The sequence below is a fragment of the Lontra canadensis genome, unplaced genomic scaffold (assembly GCF_010015895.1).
Source record: "Lontra canadensis isolate GAN:19392208 unplaced genomic scaffold, GSC_riverotter_1.0 scaffold15, whole genome shotgun sequence".
NCBI lineage: Eukaryota > Metazoa > Chordata > Mammalia > Carnivora > Mustelidae > Lontra > Lontra canadensis.
In genome coordinates this window covers 9277285-9297834 of record NW_022631009.1, presented here as the reverse complement: position 1 = coordinate 9297834, position 20550 = coordinate 9277285, and the positions used below count along the sequence as shown (strand labels likewise).

The 20550-nt window shown below is 31.9% G+C and overlaps 1 protein-coding gene across 2 annotated transcripts in view; it reads right to left on the bottom strand.

Annotated features, from left to right (window-relative positions):
* Positions 1-20550, bottom strand: part of CSMD3 (CUB and Sushi multiple domains 3) — a 1221727-nt gene that overhangs the window by 286599 nt on the left and 914578 nt on the right. For both annotated transcript variants that reach the window (XM_032858445.1, XM_032858446.1), the window contains one exon: positions 19607-19809. In XM_032858445.1, coding sequence (XP_032714336.1) covers positions 19607-19809 — 203 coding nt within the window. The remainder of the gene's footprint in view (positions 1-19606; positions 19810-20550) is intronic.

The window sequence follows — 20550 nt, the reverse complement described above, 5'->3', positions numbered from 1 at the left end:
ATGACACATTTAACAACAGAAACTCCAATTATTCAGGTTAATGGAACAAAATATTATTTTGAATTACCATAAAGTAGATTTACCCTAAAGCATATGGCACTTAAGTATCCAAAGAAGCTATTAAAATTTCCACTTAAACCATTATTAAACTATAATCATAAATGTAGGATTCAGCACTTGTATAAATTATTTTTTAAATTGCATATTAAACTAATGACACAAATTGCTGGATTACAGACACATAACTGATACTCACTCATTCATTCACTTACAACTTAATAGATCCCAAGCATTGTGTTAGGTTCTAGGAATAGAAAGGGGAAATAAGCAGACACAAAGAGAACTTAACAGACTTTCAAATTATTTTGCATAGTGGTGATACCAAAAAAGAAATTCTGCTATAAACATCCTGAGTGAGTAGGTAGGTAGAAACAGATAAATGATGATAGATAGTTGATAGATAGATGATGGATAGATAGCTTCTTCAATATGTCAGTCTATTAATCTGTCTAGTAAACTTGTAGCTCATCTAATACACATCTACAACAAAGAAATCAGGGAATCTGCACATAGTATTGTAATGTTCTGATTCTTTTTTTTTTTTAAGATTTTATTTATTTATTTGACAGAAATCACAAGTAGACAGAGAGGCAGACAGAGAGAGAGAGAGGAGGAAGCAGGCTTCCAGCTGAGCAGAGAGCCTGATGCGGGGCTCGATCCCAGGACCCTGAGATCATGACCTGAGCTGAAGGCAGAGGCTTTAACCCACTGAGCCACCCAGGCGCCCCATGTTCTGATTCTTAATATTGTATGGGAATCAAAATGAACATATCAAGTAAAAAAACTTGACAAAAAAAAAAAAGGATTTTGGTGGGATGTTAAGCCTGACACTGAATAAAAAGCAATAACTCTGTTACGTGTTATCAAGTGACTCCTGATATCAGCTCAGGTCCTGATTTCAGGGTCATGAGTTCAATCCCTGTGCTGGGCTCCATGCCCAGCATGGACCCTACTTTAAAAAAAAAAAAAAGAGAGAGAGAGAGAGAATCTGTAAAAAAAAAAAATAAAGGCACATAGGTGCCTCATTCAGTTGAGCATCCAAATCTTGGTTTTGGCTCAGGTAATGATTTCCAGGTCCTGAACTCAAGCACCCTGTCAGACTCCAAGCTCAGCACCAATTCTGCTTGAGGTTCTTTCCCCCTCCTCCTCCCTCTCCCCAGTCATGTATGTGCATGCCCCTTCTCTCTCAAAAAAAATCTTTAAAAATAAAATAAAATGTAGTAATAACAAAAAAGTGACCATTCATATACGCATATATAATATGCATATATTTTGTTTACTTTTTCAGCAGACTAAAAAAGTTAATTTTTAAAGTGTTACAATTTTAAAAGAGTTACAAAATGTGGACAGCAAATATAATTTTACTGATCACTTAAATGAAGGAAAAGCTATGTATCTTTATATGTATAATCAAAAGACTTAGAATTTTGCTTCATTTTTCTGATAAAATATTGACTGAGCAATGACTATGGGCAGGGACTTTATGTATATAATTCCTTGAATATTCCTAACAACCTTATGAGACAAGTGGCATAATTATTCTCATTTTAGTGGTGAGAAAACTAAATTTTAGAGAGATTAAGTAACCTGTCCAATACTACAAAACCTAAAGAGTACAGAACCAAGATCTGAACCCAAATCTGTCTTGAAACCCAAATACTTAAATGTTATACTAGAATGTTCTTTTGTACCTGCAACTGTTCCAGAGATGCAATTTTTCTCCTCAATAAAATAAAATAAAATAATAAACCCGACTAAGAAATTATGGGAAAGGTAGGGATTATATTGATAAATATAAAAGCTAGAGCTGTCATAAATTTGAACCATCCTAAAAATATTAAATTTACCTTCATAGGAATTCTTTTTGAAACAGTTGTTTTTAGTTGTTAATAACAAATCCATACTAGAGAATATTGAGGGAATGCGGCAAGGAATTAGTTCCAGTATCAAAGTGAATTTGTTCTGTAATGCCTATGTGTACCTTAGCAGAGCATCTCCAGTGCATCACAGACTCTGGGCAATTTTGATCTTCCAGTATTGATAGAGATCTTCTTGTGAAGTATTTTTGTAACAAACTGAGTCATTAAGGTTTTCTTGAATTGCTCTGGGATGGTTTTCACCCAAAAGAAACTGATATATGTATTTGTTTTACAATATATTAGTGGGGAGTGATGTTCTACATATGAGATTTATTTTTAAGATGGTTTTGTTGGGAAAGAATTGATATAAAGAAGAAATGTGGTCAACTTTCAATGTGAAAAGTGGTTAAAATAATATGACTTCGATATGATAATGAACATATAGTTTCTGAAAATATGGCTTTGCCTTTGGGTCTGGTTAACTTGAAGAGAGGTTGAACACATACTGTTCCTTTTTCTCTCAATTAATAAACAAATTAGGTTAAGATTTTAAAGCACAGTAGAGAATGGTGGGGCTTAAAGAAAGACTGATGATATATATATATATTGATATATATATATATATATATATTTATTCCCCCCTGCTTGGAATTACTTGAGTTCTAAAAGCAACTCGTTAGATATGTACAGGAACAATTATTTGGTGTGAATGCTGTTGTCTTATTTACTTTATTCAAAGTCTGATCTCCATACTTGGTATACTCTGTGTTTGTGGGCAAAATTTAATAATTTTAGTATCAATCATTTGTTTTCTGTATTGAATAGAAGGTATAACCATTGAAGAAAATAAATAACCACTTAAGGAGCCATACAATATCTCCTTGGGAATTAGAGGTAATCTCACATAATTAGGATAATTAAATTAGCAGTTTTATAATGCTAGAGCTTAAGGTATTAGTTACATATATAAAAATAGATAATTTTTATTTGATATTAATTTTTCACTTTTGTAGAACATAAAATTCTCAGAATTTATAATTCTTATTTGCTTTTTCTTTTTGTTACATAAATTTTTAAGTATATCTTTGATTCTTTTTATTTTCCTATTCTGGAATAATATGTAGGGCGTTTCTATGGAATAAAGACTGTTTTGTAATTAAGTACATTAATTTAGCAACTCCTTTAAACAAATTAAATATACATATGTCAGAAAATAATACACTTACCACAAATGTATTAACCTGAGTGATTTCTATTTATTTTCTTCATTTTTTAAATTGTTTCAAATTTAATTGATGGAATAAACATCTGTATTTGTTCTATTAGGTTGACATGTGTCATTCATTCCTGATTTTTTTCTAACATATATATGTAAACAGAAATTCCAACAAAGATAAAGGGTCTTAACCTGGTGTGTCACCTGCAATGATACCATGAAAGGAACATTCTGGAAATGACACATAATAGGCTATTTATATATATTATATAATATCCAAATATAGCTTGGATTGAACTGACAAAACCTTATTAATTGACAATAAAAGATAACTGCCCTTCTTTGTTTCCCTCCCCTCAAAAGGACTGGCCATTTATATTAATGGTCATTCTAGAATTTGATTCATTAAGTGGCTACTGTAAATTCCTCTCTTTATACTAGGTGACTATTCCATAGAAATGATAATAGTCACAGGGAAAAAGTATATAACTAGACAATGTGAATAGTTAATATGTAATATTTTTTACACTATCTTTCAAATCCTGTGTTATGAGCTATTTTTCATTTGATTGAGGAAAAAGTCTAAGTACTACAATTCTCTAGTAGTTAGTATTTTTCCAGTAAGAAAATTCAGGCTTACAAGGGATAAGAAACTTGCTCAACATCACACAGTTATTTACAGTGGTTAAAGTGGAAATGTAGACATGAAAACGTATCCAAGGACATTTCTTAAATAAAAATGTTATTGTCTTTGAAATAAAAAAATGCTTAACATGTAGACTACATTATTAAACTTGATTGATATGATTACTTAAAGTGAAATTTCTAAAATATGTCATTAAACTTCAAGTGTCATTTTAAAATCAAAAGAGCATCTACCTATCATCCTGATGCAGCAATCCAAAGGACTATATACTGACATTTGAATTTAAATCTAATTAATGCTTTACTAAAAACAGTTGCACAGCTATCAACGTATCTGTCTTATCCACAGGTATATATTGTGTCAAACTAAATAAACTCTGTGTATCTAAGAAAGAGAAGCAGTTAAACATGAAGAACAGTTAATTTAGAAGAGATTCCAATAAAAAATGATAGTAATGATTGCTATCTCTATTGAGAACGTATATCTTCCAAAGCACTAGGCTAAAAGTGAAGTTTATACTCTTAATCTAAAACATCAAATCCTTGGGGCACCCGGGTGGCTCAGTGGGTTAAGCCGCTGCCTTCGGCTCAGGTCATGATCCCAGGGTCTTGGGATCGAGTCCCACATGGGGGCTCTTTGCTCAGCAGGGAGCCTGCTTCCCTCTCTCTCTCTCTCTGTCTGCCTCTCTACTTGTGATCTCTCACTCTGTCAAATAAATAAATAAAATCTTTAAAAAAAAATAAAAAAAAATAAAACACCAAATCCTTAAGGTATTATTATCATGTCCATTTTTAAGTGGGTAAAATGAGCCTCAGTGATTTTAAGTGCTTGCTCTTAGCAGAATGGGGATTTGAATTCAAGAAATAAGAGTTTTAACCACTATGGTATACTGTCTCAGTAGAATCTTATGCCATTATCAGATAAAACAAAACAAAGTCATGACCTACTAATGGGACTTTTACAGTTGTTTATCGTTAAAAGAACTAGATCTAGTTTTAAATGGAAAGGCAGAAATATTGAGCAGCTTATAATTCTTTATTCCTATACAACAAAAATTTCTTGCTGCTAATATTTCACCATAAAGGGGAGCAAAAAAGACAGACTCTAAGTTCTTTTCATAGGTATTATTAAGAACAACAGAAATACAATCTAGCCATATATATGTTAAATTTAGCCATATATGTCCCAGATGGTATTCTTTAATTACAAAACTAAGGACATTCCACTCCAATGGTTTCTTTTATTTTCTCTCTTCTCATCATCTTTTGCCTGATTTCTTCTCTTATATTTCATTGAGAGAGTAGAAGAAGTAACACAGGGATACCCTCCCTTTAGCACCACTAAATTTATCATCCCACTGGTGTCTGCATCTATAGTCTCTGCTTCCTCTGTGGTTGGAAGAGAGAAGGTGTTTTGCTCTGTATAAATTCAACCCTAGTTCTTGGGCTGCGGGTATTAAACTTTATCTCTTTATCTCTCAAGGACTTTATTCCTAAACATTTTTTTATCTCTTCTGAATTACCAGTTCTTCTTTCCTCAGTGGTTCATTACCAATAGCATACAGACATAATTTATATATTCCATCTTAAATAAACAAAGGACACTCTTATTACACCTCCATCCTCTTCCAATTATTTTTCCCATTTCTTTCCTTCAACAGGAAACATTAAGCCTCTCTCTTGAGGGAGATGTCTGTACAACTAATTCCAATTCCATCATCAACTTTGCATCTGATATATTCACTGAACTGCTCTTGTCAAATCTGGCTGCCAGATTCAATGGTAACTTCTGTACCTTCTTTTTTCAGAAACTTCTCTGCAACATATGCCACAACTGATAGCTCATTCCTTCCTTCTTCAAGCACTTCTTTTATTGGTGTCCCAGTCCTCAGACTCTGCTAGTTTTCTTTTTGGCTTATTTGCCATTCCTTTTACGGTATCATAAATTTCTATCTGTTTAACCTAATGACTGTTTCTATCTTTTTAACCTAATGACTGAGAACTAGAACACTCCAGAGATTAGTGCTTAATGTTCTTCTCCATACAGTTTCCTGCAGGATAACTTCATCTGACCCCATGGTTTTAAATACTCTTTTTAGCTTAATGCCTCTTGATCATTAAGCATTGATGTCCCCCTTGAGTTTCAGATCATGCTATTCAACTGCTTATTTAGCTCCTTTACTTGGATATCTAATAGACCCATCATTTACCACACCCAAAACATTCATAAAATTGTAAGATCTTTTAATTTTCAGATGTTTTGGAAAGAAAACTATAAAAAAGCTATTAAAATTTCACTTGTGTATATAATTTTTCCTATGCTATTGATGTCAATAAAATCAAAGAAATGAAAGTTCCAGTTGGAAACAAAAAATGTCTTATTGCTAACTTCTAATTTATTAAACCATCTAGGTAAGAATAGCTTTGTTAGAATTAAATTCACCATAGGAGTTAAAAATCACTGACATTAAGAAATAAATTGAATATTGGCAAAAATATAAGGTCTTACAATTTTTACTCTTTTTAAGCTAGTGATTTTACCTTGTATGGTAACATTTGATATAAGTAGTACAGCATATGACTGAGTTCTCAACATTGTTACAACTCATCAGTGCTATAAATATACTTCTGACTTCTCATCCTATGTTTGTTTTAACAGAAATGAGAGTATAATTTAATCAGAAATATGCACTTCACCTAATACATATTTTACAATCCTAACCAGTGCATATACAGATTTCAAGTACAGTATGGATGATGGCTTAAACTATGATTCAGAATTAGTGTCTGAATGACTGTCTTAGTGACCTTGGGCAAACTGATGTTCCAGTTTTCTTATTGCATTGTTTTCTGCAATAGGGAATAAATACACTAAAGTCACTCATAAGTTCCAGTGTGTCCTTTCTATTCAGAAAATTGACTCTTTGATATAAACTTGGTTATCTCAAGACCTTTCAAAAAAAAAAAAACCTAGGATTTCATTTAGTTGAATAGGTAATGTTATCAGAAACAAGAGAGTCCTAGAATCTAGTCTCACCTACGGTAAGAAAGGACACTGATCACATTGTACTCGTTCCCTGAATTTTAGCTGCCTCATCTGTAAAACTGGCATAGTAATATTTTACCTACCTGATTTAGTATCAGATAAAATCTTAAAGTTCTATTCTAACAATTGTGTTATATAATCTTATGAAAATATCAATTCTGAAGTGAATCATTAAAGACCAGTGGTTTTGTACATTTTTGCAATGTTAGGAAACTTCAGCAAGGTCATGGTCCAAATTTGGTATTCACAAGGCCTTACATTCATTCCCCTCTTCCTGTTTCATTGCCTTATACTCTTGTATTGACTGAGAAATGGCACTATATTTTCCACTTCACTATCTATAAGGAAATCAAGTTGGGTAATGGGAATATTTAACCTGGAAGAAAATTCCATCCAGAGTCAAATCAATCAGAAAATATTTGAAATGCAGATGGTAACCTAGAGGTGGATTTCACCCAGGAGTATTTTGCCCTTGATTGAGCTCTTGTTTTGTACAAGATCCATCAATTTTATAAAGAATGTTCAACATCATTACTAGGCCTACACTCTGCCAGCTACTCAGTAATGTAGCTATCTTTAGAATTTCATTATGTTTCTGAGGCTACACCTAATGATATGGCAAGTCAGGTTAAAGTAGATGGCAGCATGACAGAGACATTCCCATCAACCCAGGAGGGAGACAAAGCTGTTAATGCATGGGATGCAAAAGGAACCTCAAAGCCAGAGTTGCACTATACTTCTAAGAATATAGAAATTTATTAAAAAATGCATATTCAATTATTTCACCAGATTATTATCATGCACCCACAATGATCCAAGTATTATGCTTAATATTGGAGATGTATTTTAATGAGACACCACCTCCCTGCCTTCCTTGTGGCTTATGCTTCAATCTGAGGACAAAAGTGGGAATAAAATTACTGATACAATTTTTGTGAAATCATAAGGCATGTTAGGTTGATGACCCAAAGTTACCTATACACGAAACTGGTTTTACATCTAAAAATTATAAAAGACTATATAAAAGTCTAATTTGAAAATGAAATAGAATATTATGGTATTACTAGAAAAAACAAGCAAAAAACATACAAAAATGGTTTTATTATTTTTAACTGACAATATATAGTCTCAGTGCACTTTGTTTTGCATCATTAAACAATTTCCTATTCAACCAGATTCATTTAACATTTGTTAAGTACTAAGTACCAGGGGCAGTGTCAATTTCTACGAATACAAATATTAATATGATAACATCCTTGCTCTTCAAAGGAATATAATCTAAGAGAGACAGCAGATGTCTACATAGCTTTAATATAATGAGTATTAATATCAGGTGACTTTTTATCATTCAAACTTTAAAGTTCTGGGAATGAAACATGGAGTTAAAAATAATGCATGCAATTAAAAATATGTATTGACTGGCACTTAGGTGCCTCAGTCATTAAGTGTCTGCCTTCAGCTCAGGTCCTTAGGTCGTGATCCCAGGGTCCTAGGATTTAGCCCCGCATCAGGCTTCCTGCTCCGTGGGAAGCCTGCTTCTCCCTCTCCCACTACTCCTGCTTGTTTTCCTGCTCTCACTATCTCTCTCTCTGTCAAATAAATAAATAAAATTTAAAAAAAATATACGCATTGACTAATAAAATTGGTATTATATTGAACATTTCAAAATAGTTATCCATACAAAAACTCTTTTTAAAGTAATTTCTTAAAAAATCGTATATTTATGCACAAAGAAACATATTCTTTATATGAATTACCTAAACATTCAAAATAATGTAATCAAAATAATCATTTGTGTACATATGCACATTTTTCATTTGTTTCTTGCCCATTATGTAGTGCCTTTTACTTTTTTTTCCTAAAGAATTAATATATTCTTATTTTTATTAGTATTGTTGAAGATACTTTAAATACATTTAAAATTGACATGTTCAAATGATGTCTCCACAAGCCATACTATTTTTACTTGAGAAAGTTTTCTCTTTATAGGTGCTGAGATATCTGGTAAGTTTAGGGCTAATTTTTAAAATGGAGGAAAGTCTCAATTTGGGTTTTTTTTTTTTTTATACAGAAATGTGCATACATTTCAGCTCACATATTTTCACAGATACTAAATTTTATTTCTTTTCAGATATATTTCTTTGACAAAGATTTTTACAATGTAAAATTTGTTAAACAAGTTTTCTTATATTATGATTTTTTTTTTTTTTTAATTAGGCTCTACACCCAGCATGGAGCCCAATGCAGGACTTGAACTAACAACCCTGAGATCAAGACCTGAGCTGAAATCAAGATTTGGATGTTTAGCCAACTGAGCCACCCAGGTGCCCTTAAATTATGATTTTTAAAATATTCACTTATAAGCTGTGTAATTGTTTTATCAATTTTATTCCATTTCAGCATAAAATATTAATATAATACAATTAAACATAAGATAGTTTCAAACTGCAAGTAAAATAGTTTGAGCTTCCACAATTTTATAGAAATATTTAAATTTTTTCCTGATGCTAAACTTTATTGTTGATAATTGTAATTCACCAAAAACTTCAAAGCTGAAGATCTTTACCACTCTAATAACTGAATATTTTGACTAAAGATTTTCAACTAATTTAATGAAAACCACATTTAAAGTTTTCATTTTCGAAGAATTTCAAGACCATTGCAGAGCGTTTTGGTCAGTTTTGCAAAAGAGTGTTTTGGAGATGCAAACCTTTCAAAGTCTGAATGATGATTAACAGCAAAAAGAGAAAATGGTACTGACATGCTCAAGTTTACTTATTCATTTTTTGAATCAGCATCCATCTGCCACACACACACAGATATAATTCAATTATTTCACTCTATATACATATATCTTTAAATTTTAACATTTTTATTGTGATAAGTAACATTTCCTCAGCCACGTTAAGAATTACATGTACACCACAACCAATTCTAAGTATATTTCTGTTCCTTAATTTTATGAGAGCTTTGTTTTTATCTGAGCTATTTATCATCAAAATTTGTATTTGTACTTTTATCACAAAGCAAATAACTATATTTAATATTAAAATTTTAAAATGTGAACTTAGTCTTAAAAATATTCAAAAGATAATTGTCGGCTTAAGTTAAAAAAAATGTACTATGGTGTTAACATATATAGAAGTGAGAGAAATGAAAACAATAGCCCAAAGGACTGAAGGGGAAATGGAAATACACCATTGTGAGGTTCTTATATGAGAAGCGGTGTAACAGAATTTGATGATAGGTTTTGCTAAGTTAAGAATGCATGTTATAAATATTAGAACAGGTTCCAAAAACATGTGTAACTAATACATCAAGGAAGTGAAATTAAGAAGAAAAATCCCATTTAAAATTGCATCAAAAGAAAGAAATACCTCAGAATAAATTCAACCAAGGGGGCAAAAGACCTGTAGTTGAAAACTACAACACATTAAGGAAAGAGATTGAAAAAGACACAAATAAATGGAAAGATACTCCATGATTGGAAGATACTCCATTGAAAGATACTCCATTGATTGGAAGAATTAATATTGTTGAAATGTTCATACTACCCAAAGTAATCTACAAATTCAGTGCAATCCCCCTCAAAATTCCATTTCTACTTTTCGTAGAAATAGAACAAATAATCCTAAAATTTGCAAGAACTACAAAAGGCCCTGTATAGAAAAGCAATATTAGTAAAGAAGAAAAAAGCTGGAGCCTCACGTTCCTGACTTCAAACTCTGTTACAAAGCTTTCATAATTAAAACAGTGTGTATTGTCATAAAAATAGAACACATAGATCAATGGAACAGAAAACTCAGAAATAAGCCCACACATATATGGTCAATTAGTTTACAACAAACTAATCAAGAATTTACCATGGGGAAAGGACAGACTATTCAATAAATGGTGTTGGAAAAATTAGACAGCCAAAAGAAAGAGAATGAAACTATCTTCCGTTATACACAAAAATTAACACCAAGTGGATTAAAGACTTGAATGTAAGAGCTGAAGCCATAAAACTCCTAGAAGAAAACACAGGCACTAAGCAACTTGAGATACATCTTGGTGATATTTTTAAAAATCTGCCACCAAAAGCAAAAGAAACAAAAGCAAAAACAAACAAGTTTGACTGTATCAAAATAAAGAGCTTCTGCTTAGCAAAGGAAACCATCAACAAAATAAAAAGTCAACATCTAAATGGGAGAAAATATTTGCAAATCATATATCTAATAAAGGGCTAATATCCAAAATATATTAAGAACTCACATAAGTCAGCAGAAAACAACAACTAGAGGAGAAAAACAAACAAAAAACAATCTAATTAAAAACTGGGCAGAAGATCTGAACAGATCTGAACAGACATTTTTCCAAAGATGTACAGATGGCTAACATGTGCAGGAAAAGATGATCAACATCATTAATCATCAGAGAAATGCAAATTGTAATCACAATGAAATATTATTTCACATCTCTTAGAATGGTTATTATCAAAAAGACCAGAAACTATAAGTGGTCTCAAGGATGTAGTGAAAAGGTAATCTTTGTGCACTGTTGGTGGAAATGCAAATTTGTGTGGCCACTATGAAAAAACGGTACGTTGATTCCTTAAAAAAATTAAAAATAGAATTGTTAAATGATCCAGCATTTCCAATTCTGGGTATTTGTCTGAAGAAAATAAAAACACTAACTAAAAAATATGTATGTACCCCTATATTTACTGCAGCACTATTTATAATAGCCAAGATATGGAAACAAACAAACAAACAAACAAACAAGTGTTTATTGTTAAATGAGTGGCTAAAGAAATTGGTGTGTGTGTGTGTGTGTGTGTGTATATATATATGTATATGTATATATATATGTATATGTATATATATATATATATATATATATGATGGAATACTATTTAGCTATAAAAAAGAATGAAACTTTGCCATTTGGGACAGTATGGATGGACACTGAGACCATTATAATATGTGAAATAAGTCAGAGAAAGACAGATAACATATGATTTTTCTTACATGTATAAAATAAATTTTTTTCTTATATAACAAAAAAATAAACAGAAAACAAAACTTGTAGATGCAGAGAACCAATAGGTGGTTGGCAGAGACAGGGAATAGGGGAGGTGAAGAAATGGGTAAAAGTGTTCAAAAAGTTAAAAAAAAGTTAATAGAGGAGAAATATAAAAGGAACAATGAACAGGTGGATCCAATAAAATTGATAGTAATATGGTAGACAAATTCAACTATATGAAAAATTTACATTAAATGTAAATGACCTAATATTTCAAAGGCTATAAATATAAAAAAGGGGAGATTTTTAGACTTATAAAGAACTGAGACTCAATCATGTGCTAGCTACTAAAAATGTACTTTAAATATATAGACACACCAAGTTAAAAGGATGCTAACTAGTACACCAATGTTAGACTAATCATAAGATATTTAATATGAGACAAAGAAAGTTCAAGGCATGGTAAGTTATCAATGAAAAAGAGACATCTTACTTGGTAATGAAAAAGTCAACTCATTAAAAAGCACTTAAAACGTTATACACATATCTTCATAATACACAAAGCAAAAATATGACAGGACAGAAAGCATAAGTAGACACATCCACAATTGCAACTGGACATCTCAACACTTCTCTTTCATAGTTGATAAAAAAAAAAAAATGGACAGAAAACCAGTAATGACATAGAATTTTTCAAACACAACACTATCAACCAATTATACCTAATTGATATTTTCAGAACATGACATCCAATAATAGCAAGTGCATATTCTTTTAAAATACAGATAGTACTTTAGAAAACCATATGCTGGACCATAATGCAAGTCTAAGTAAATTTAAAATTATTAAAATGTTAAAATGTTAACTGAATTTATAATACTAGATTTTTTTACTTACACAATGAACTTTCAAAGACAACACTTTGATCTCATGAAGTGGTTGTAAACAAAACTTTTACTGGAGTTAATAATTTGAGGCAATTGATGCTACTGATTCTTGAAAGCAATGATGTGACTGATATAAAATTGAACTTATTGAGCTAATTGTAAAGTTCTTCTTCAAAGGAAGCTGGCATATTACTTTTCATATGCATGAGGAAGAAAATTTAGAACACAGCAATGAAATTACTTAAGTAGAATTCTCATTTTCTCTAAATAAAACATGTTTTTTAAGCAGATCTAGGTCTTCTGGCTTTCACATGGTCAATTGACACTGCTATGGTCCCCATGTATGTTAATACACATTATGTGCAAGTTGTATTTTCATAATCAATTTTATTTTTAATTGAGATGTTATTGAGCTTTTTGATGATTAATATATGGGCATTATTAACAATGTGTATAGAATCCTTAATATGTAAGTACTAAAAATCTAAAAACTATGTAGTTAATTTAAACAGCTATTCTAATGATTTATTGTCTGAAAATGTGTGGAGAATTTGTTCATAAAACAAGAATACCACGCATCAGTATCTTGAAATAACACACTCTTAGCTCTAAATTCCCAACATTTCATGTTTTACTATCATACACATTACATTCTCAACCAAAATAACCCATCTGTCATATAAGGTTAATATATTAGTAGAAAAAAAACAAAAATGGTCCATTACTACAAACGCTATTGTGGTGCCAGGGAGCACTTTCATTTAGGAAACAATTACACTAAAAAGAACATGGCTACAGAAGACAAGTATTTTAAAATAACCAAGACTTATTTAATACATCAGATACTTTAAAATGATGATGCTGGAGTTAATACATGATCATGACTTCAAATGACCATTTCATTATATTTATATTTTAGAATATAAAATTTTCCCTCCACTGCCTATATAATGCTAACATGATACATGAAGTAATAAAGTCTCACGTAATTCTACATTATACTATGTTTTGGTTGCACAGAAAAATAATCAATCATCATATTATTTCTTTTGTAAAACATTTTTACCACTTATCTAAACATGTTTTATTGAAATGGGATTATGTGAACTCTGCTGCTTTTAAAAATGTATTTCTTGATGTACTAAAATACTTTGACTTACAAGTACTAATAAAAATATTCTAGATTCTTTCATGCTATCTTTTGGGAGCCCAGTTTTAACTTTTTCAAAGATAAGTTTGCCTTACATCTTGGTGGATCTCTGCTTAGGCTCTTCTTAACAGCATCCTTTGGCTTACTGACCTGCTTTTTGGATGATGTAATCAGCATCTTAAGAAGTGAATATTTAGTACATACATTTTCATTAAACATATACTTTTAAAAATCTCACTGCTGCCATCAATGTGCACTGCAATAAAATTTAAAAAAAAATATGTCTGTGATAAAATAAATAGTTGTGAATCGACCCCATAAAGTAAATAACAAAAACACTCATAGTAAGAACATGTGGACTACATACTTCAGCTTTCCAGCACATCTCCTGAGTCCCTGCTTCTGTGCCTATTTCAAGAACACATTTTTCCTGCTAACCCTGCCAATTCATGTCCTGACTTCTTTATGTATCTTTCAAACCACAGCAAGACTATGACATAACTTGCTGTTATACAAAAGAGCTTGCAGAGCAACAGCATCAAATGCTTCTCCCACTACCTTTCAAGATCTGAACAAGTTAGATGTTCATATCTGAGAATATTTTATTTATATACAAGTGTCCTATAAATTCTCCTTGAAAGAGATGAATTATCTGGTATATGTAAAAGATTAAAAAGTGAAGATGGATTATCAGTATTTGTTTTTCAAATTTAATCACACATTATAATTACTGAGCCCTGTAAACATATCTCACACATAGCTAGATGAGATCAAATACAAGACAGAGGTCTAATAAATACACGTTGGGAATTTTAGCAGAATACTACCTATTGCTGTAGAATACTGGCCTATCTTGGCCAAAATAATGATACTTTACTAAAAAAACAAACAAAAAAACAAATAGAAAAAACAGATCCGAGTGCCAAACCATCAGGATGCTAGGACAACATGCATAAACTAGGATTTTCCTGGGCAAACTGGACCATATGGCAAATCTAATACAATTTGCACATAGTGTCAGAGCATACAGATGTGGAAGTGACTAATTCTGCCTAGGAGTTCATTGGTACCAGAAGTATCATTTGTCTTGGACCTTGAAAAATGCCCAAGAATTGATAGATTTTGAATGTGGACCTATGTGTTTCTGGAATATGGAAGAGAAGCAGAAATGTGAAAGGACTTTGCCCTCTCAGAACAGTGTAGTTAGATGACTGGATGTGTATAATAAGTAGTGAAGGACGAGGCTGGCAGGTAGTTCGGGTGCAAATTGTGGAGGCTTCCAACGTAATTCCAAAGTTTTGAGCTTATGACTGTGGGCTCGTTAAAAAATTTTTTTTTTAAATGGAAAGATGATGTCTGATTTGTATTTTAGAAACATCAGGTGGGAATGTGGAGAGAAGTCTGGCTGGAGGGATAATGAAGTGAGTGGCTAGTTGACTGTCACAGCAATGCAGGCCATGATAATGAGGATGGGAACAAAGGCAGGGGCACCATGCAGTCTTTTGAGGCCAGGAGACGTCAAGCTCTCCTGGCTAAGGGATCCATTTCCTTGAGAATTTTCAACAGCATAAGCTATGGGCCTTCGTAATTCTCTATTACCCAGTGGGGTAGATTCTTAACAGAGAGGTCAGAGAGTGAAGAGCATAGAAAAAGCTCTGTCAAAATCAACTATTCTGTGGGCAAATGACAGCATGATACCCCAAAGATGTCCTCCCTGTGGAACTAAAGTGGGACAAGAGAGGCAGATTACACATTTAAGCAGGGGATATAGAGGCTGACTGCTGAGAACCGAGGACAGCACACAGGACAGCATGAGGTGGCCGTGTCAGACTTAAGTAGCTCTGATTAAGCAAAAATGCCTTGCAGACTGTAACACCAAGAGGCAGTGACATACTCTACAAAGAATGAACAGATTATGAAATGGGAGGCATGTGGCTGCCGATAGTGGCTTAATGATGATTATGAAGTTGGTATGTGACCTACATTTCAGCTCAATTCACTTGCACCAAGTTCAGTGAAATACATTTCTTTGGTTGCATTTTGCTGCTGAAGGCTCTTCTCCTTGTATTGCCTGACTTGTTCCTCTTTTTAAAATTCATTATTTGACACTCACGAAACAACAGCTATTTTCTCAAAAGAGGATTGGGCATTGAGGAGGTGGGGGGAAAGTGGACAGAATACAATATAAGTCTGATTTAATTAAAATGATACATCCTGATTTGGCTATGGCTGTCCTGGCTTATGCTTGTTGTCCTGCTTAATTTTAAATAGTGTCTTCTTCCACTCTCAACAATTATCTTAGACTTGGAAAATAAATTATAGGATTGTCCTAAATAGAAAATGTGTTCTTTATGGACATTAGGGAGACAAACGTACTCACAGTACATTTGGGGAGCAAAGATCACATAATTAAAACATCTTCAGAACAATGAATTATTAACTATTTATTCTCCTCTTTGAAAAAAAAATACAACTAGTACTTGGGTATGGGCTGAAATATCTTTTAGAAAGTGTGGTCAGAAAATGTTTTATAAAGAGAAGTCTTGGTGGCAAGTCTGGAAAAATGAGCAAGACTTAAGCAAAAGGAGGAGAGAAATGGTTAAGGTGAAAAACATTTACACAGAAAGCAGCACAGGGTGTGTGTGTGAGTAAGTGTATGAGTATGTGTGTGCATTTATGAAACCAAGGAGATTTGCCTGAGTGAAAGGGAAAATGCAATTGAGAAATAATTAGAGATAAATATGTTTACTAACGGGTCCCTTAATAGACTTGCCTACGGTAAATGAACAAATGAATGAATGGGAGACATGATTCAAATTTACATAGGGAAGCAGACGTTAGGTAAGCCACTAAAGTGACAAACTCTGCCCTTTAAGCCAAATTTCACCTATAGTAGTGCTTTATTGCCCTGTAGTCTGTTAATGTTTTCTTTAAGATTGTTTACTTTGAAATTAAGATAACTTTACATAAAACTCCTTATTTTCAGTTTTGTTTTAAAAGTAGCCTGTCCTGGGGTGCCTGCGTGGCTCAGTGGGTCAAGTGGCCCGACTTCTGATTTCAGCTCAGGTCAAGATCTCAGGGTTCTGAGATTGAAGGGAGTCTGGTTTGGGATTCTCTCTGCTGTTCCCTTCCCCCATCCCTATCAAATCAATCAATCCATCTTAATAAATAAATAAATAAATAAATAAATAAATAAATAAATAAAAGTAGCCCTTCCACCTATAGTGCAAAAGGACTATAGCCAGAGGGGACAGCGGTCCCTTCTAAATGGCCTTGCGTGCACTCCAGCTTTTTTCCATGTTTCACCACGGCTTTGCTTGTGTAAGCTGTGGTACTTGGGAGCATCATCAGAAACACAAGCTGATTAAATTGTAGAACTTCATTATAACTAATAATTTATAATTAAAAGCTTTCTATTTCCTCTGGCATATTAATACATGTATCTAAATAATAACAAGAGAATAATTACGTCAATAACTACAAAGCATTTACTAAGCACCTGTTACAGCAAAAAGCTCCCTTCAGTCACATGTGGATTTGAGCCACAGCTCCAGGCATCTGTTAGTACTATGACCTTAAACAAATAAACACATTTTCTGAACCTCTCTGTTTTTATGTGGAAAATGGGGATGACCCAACATAAATCATACGGCTTTGTGAGGATTAAATGAGATTAGGTATATAAAGTACATGACATGTTTTCTGGCACACCAAGAAAGATCTCATTCATGAAAAGAATATTTTTTAATTTGAAATCTGGACACTTAGAAAGCCATGTCAAAATGAGTAACAGAAGATATCCAAACAAGTGACTAATTTTCATTGATAGATGCTTGTTAAAATACAATATATTCACCTGCAAAGAAATTTTATTTCAATGGGTAGGTTTTTAGTTTCAGATCATGAGTACAAATTTCTATGCATCTTAAAAGAATATTATGAAAACAGATTTATTAAAGTTCTGGTATGCTACATATTGTTTCCTTAAATGCCCTGTAAGTACAATAGATATAAAAAGCATTACTAATTTAACTGACAAATCTGCATTAAAAATTCCTGGAAATATATATAAAATAGCTGGTATCTATTAAGCAGATGAAATTGGCATTCACAAACACTAGCCTTAAGCAATTTTTCACATGAGTATAGTCAGACTATAAATCACAATAACCATTTAAGTATAAAATATTATATATTACTCATTTAAGGAAAGGGGAACTGTTAATTGCCAAACAATAATTAGAAAGAACTGAAATTAAACAGCAGTCAATCTCTGACAAATTGTTCCTATCTTCATAAAAAGAAAAATAAGCAGTAAAAAATAGAAGATATAAATATGAAGAATATTTAACTGGTGTTTTAGAATTAGAAGCCATTTATGTTCATCAATTACGTGGTGATTTCATTTTTCATTCTTTTTTCTTTTCCTCAAAAGATAAAGTATAAATTTACAGACACTGGCTCTTCTGCATTGATTTACACTTCTCTCACACTAGCTTGGTTTACACAATAAAAAACAGTTCACTTATGTTAGTCAATTACTGTAAACAACTCTGTTCCATCAACCAAACAGTTGTTTAACTGTCTGAAACAGTTCTTGACCTAAAAGCAATATATTTTGTGGACAGTCCTTACAAAATTCTTTATTTTTTTTTTTTTACTTTTTTCAGAGGATTCCAATTTTATATTTGCTCATATAGTAATAATACTTCACTGAACACCAACTATATACTTAATACCAAATATTGTACACACATGATCATGTTAATTGTAATAATATATTTATGAGATAAGCATTATTATACCTATGTGAATTAGAAAACTCAGCCTCAGAATGTGAGATCAGGTACCCAAATTCAGTAGTTACTGAGGAACCAGGACTTGAATTCAGGCACATTTCAAGAATACTGGTTTGCATGTTTTCCATTAAATGATCTTAGAAATTTGCATAGGTTTCTGTTAATGGGGTCTTTAAGGACCATAAAATTAGAAAATCCTTTAGATAATTTTCTCAAAAAGGCAATGTATGTTGGCAATAAAAGCAAAACTATAACAATTAAAATTTTAAAGTTTTTATTCATTTCTCCAGCCACTGAGCAAAAATCCCTTTTGTAGAACAACATATATTTAGCCACTTAGCAGTGCCATAGAAAGAAAAAGAGAAGAAAAAAAAAAAAACATGCCATGAACTCTGGTAATTACTTACAGTGAATGACATTTTATTGTTATAGGAAGTATTTAATTTAAAAGTAGATCTAAAATATTTTGTCAAGGATATCTGGGAATATATAATTAAATCTTTAAAAGAAGAAAAACAAAATTAGTAAAAATATATGGTTGCTTTTTTTTTAATGGCAAGTATTAATTTCCTTCCTTATCTACAAAAATTTCACATTTTGAAATATACAGTTTTATGGTAAATTGAGATTACAAGCTTTTATAAAGTAATTATTTCATTTGCTGAATTATTTTAATACCACCTATACTTTAAAACAATGGCTTGACAAATAGAAAGAAGGTCTCAATGATGAATTGATTAATTCCAAGTTAATTGTAAAAATGGAAAAAAATTGCTTTTTTCCAAGTATACTTTACCTTACCTGAAGATGAGTATGAAGACTAGAAATAAGAATATTTAAGATCATTTAAGTTTTAAAATTAAAGTTTTGGGCAGTAAAGTTAAAGTACTATCTCAGTAGCATTCTTATTTTGCATTTAAGAGATAAAATAATAACTCACTTGAAAACTGAATTGCAAATCCAGATTTGCTGATATAAAAATCTGTGTCAAACTGGATGGTTACTATGTTGAGCGTGCTATGGATTCCTTCAGGAATAAGAGATCCACTGATTTCCTTTAGGAGCATCTCATTTTCTGGTGGACCATCCCAAACTCGGAGTATATCATGTGATGCTTCCGTATCAAAAGCAAGAAACTGTAGGCTGTGGGAGAACCACATAATCTCTGTTTGATTATTTTAAACATGGATTCACTTTTAAATAAAGAACATAACAAATATGTATCTTTGATTTTATTAGATTTTTTTTATTCTATCAGATTAAAAATGAATTATATAAACAGAATAAATAACCTTAAATACATATTTTTTGAACAGTATAATTTCCTAGAATAGGATTAAAAGTACTATTATGTCACCTTTGCAAATTACAGAAACTTTAAGCATTCTTTTCTGTGTTCCTGAATTTTAACTATAACTACAGTAGGTGATATTTATGGAGCATGGAGTACATTTCAGGCACTGACTGAGGTTCTATTACATGTTAGGCACTGTGCAAAATGAATTACATATATTTTCTCTGTTTGTCATAGTGACCCAATGAAGATGGAAGGTATTTTATTTTAGTTCTATAAATGTGGCAAACGGAGTCGAGACACATTAAATAAAACTGCCTATAGGGTGGCAAAGTCATGAACTGACTCCATAGTATCTATATTTACCAATGTTCCTGTTTGTTTTATAAGAATTAAAATGAAGTTTATTCCAGGAAAGCAAGAAATAGTTCATATTAAAAAATCAATCAGTACATTTCATCACAATGATAGGCATAAGGAAAAAAAGTACATGAACATCTCAAGATATATAGACAAAGTATTTTTTAAAAATTCAACATTACAATTGCACCCAGTAATCTAAAAGTAAAAGGGAATTTCCTTAATGTGAG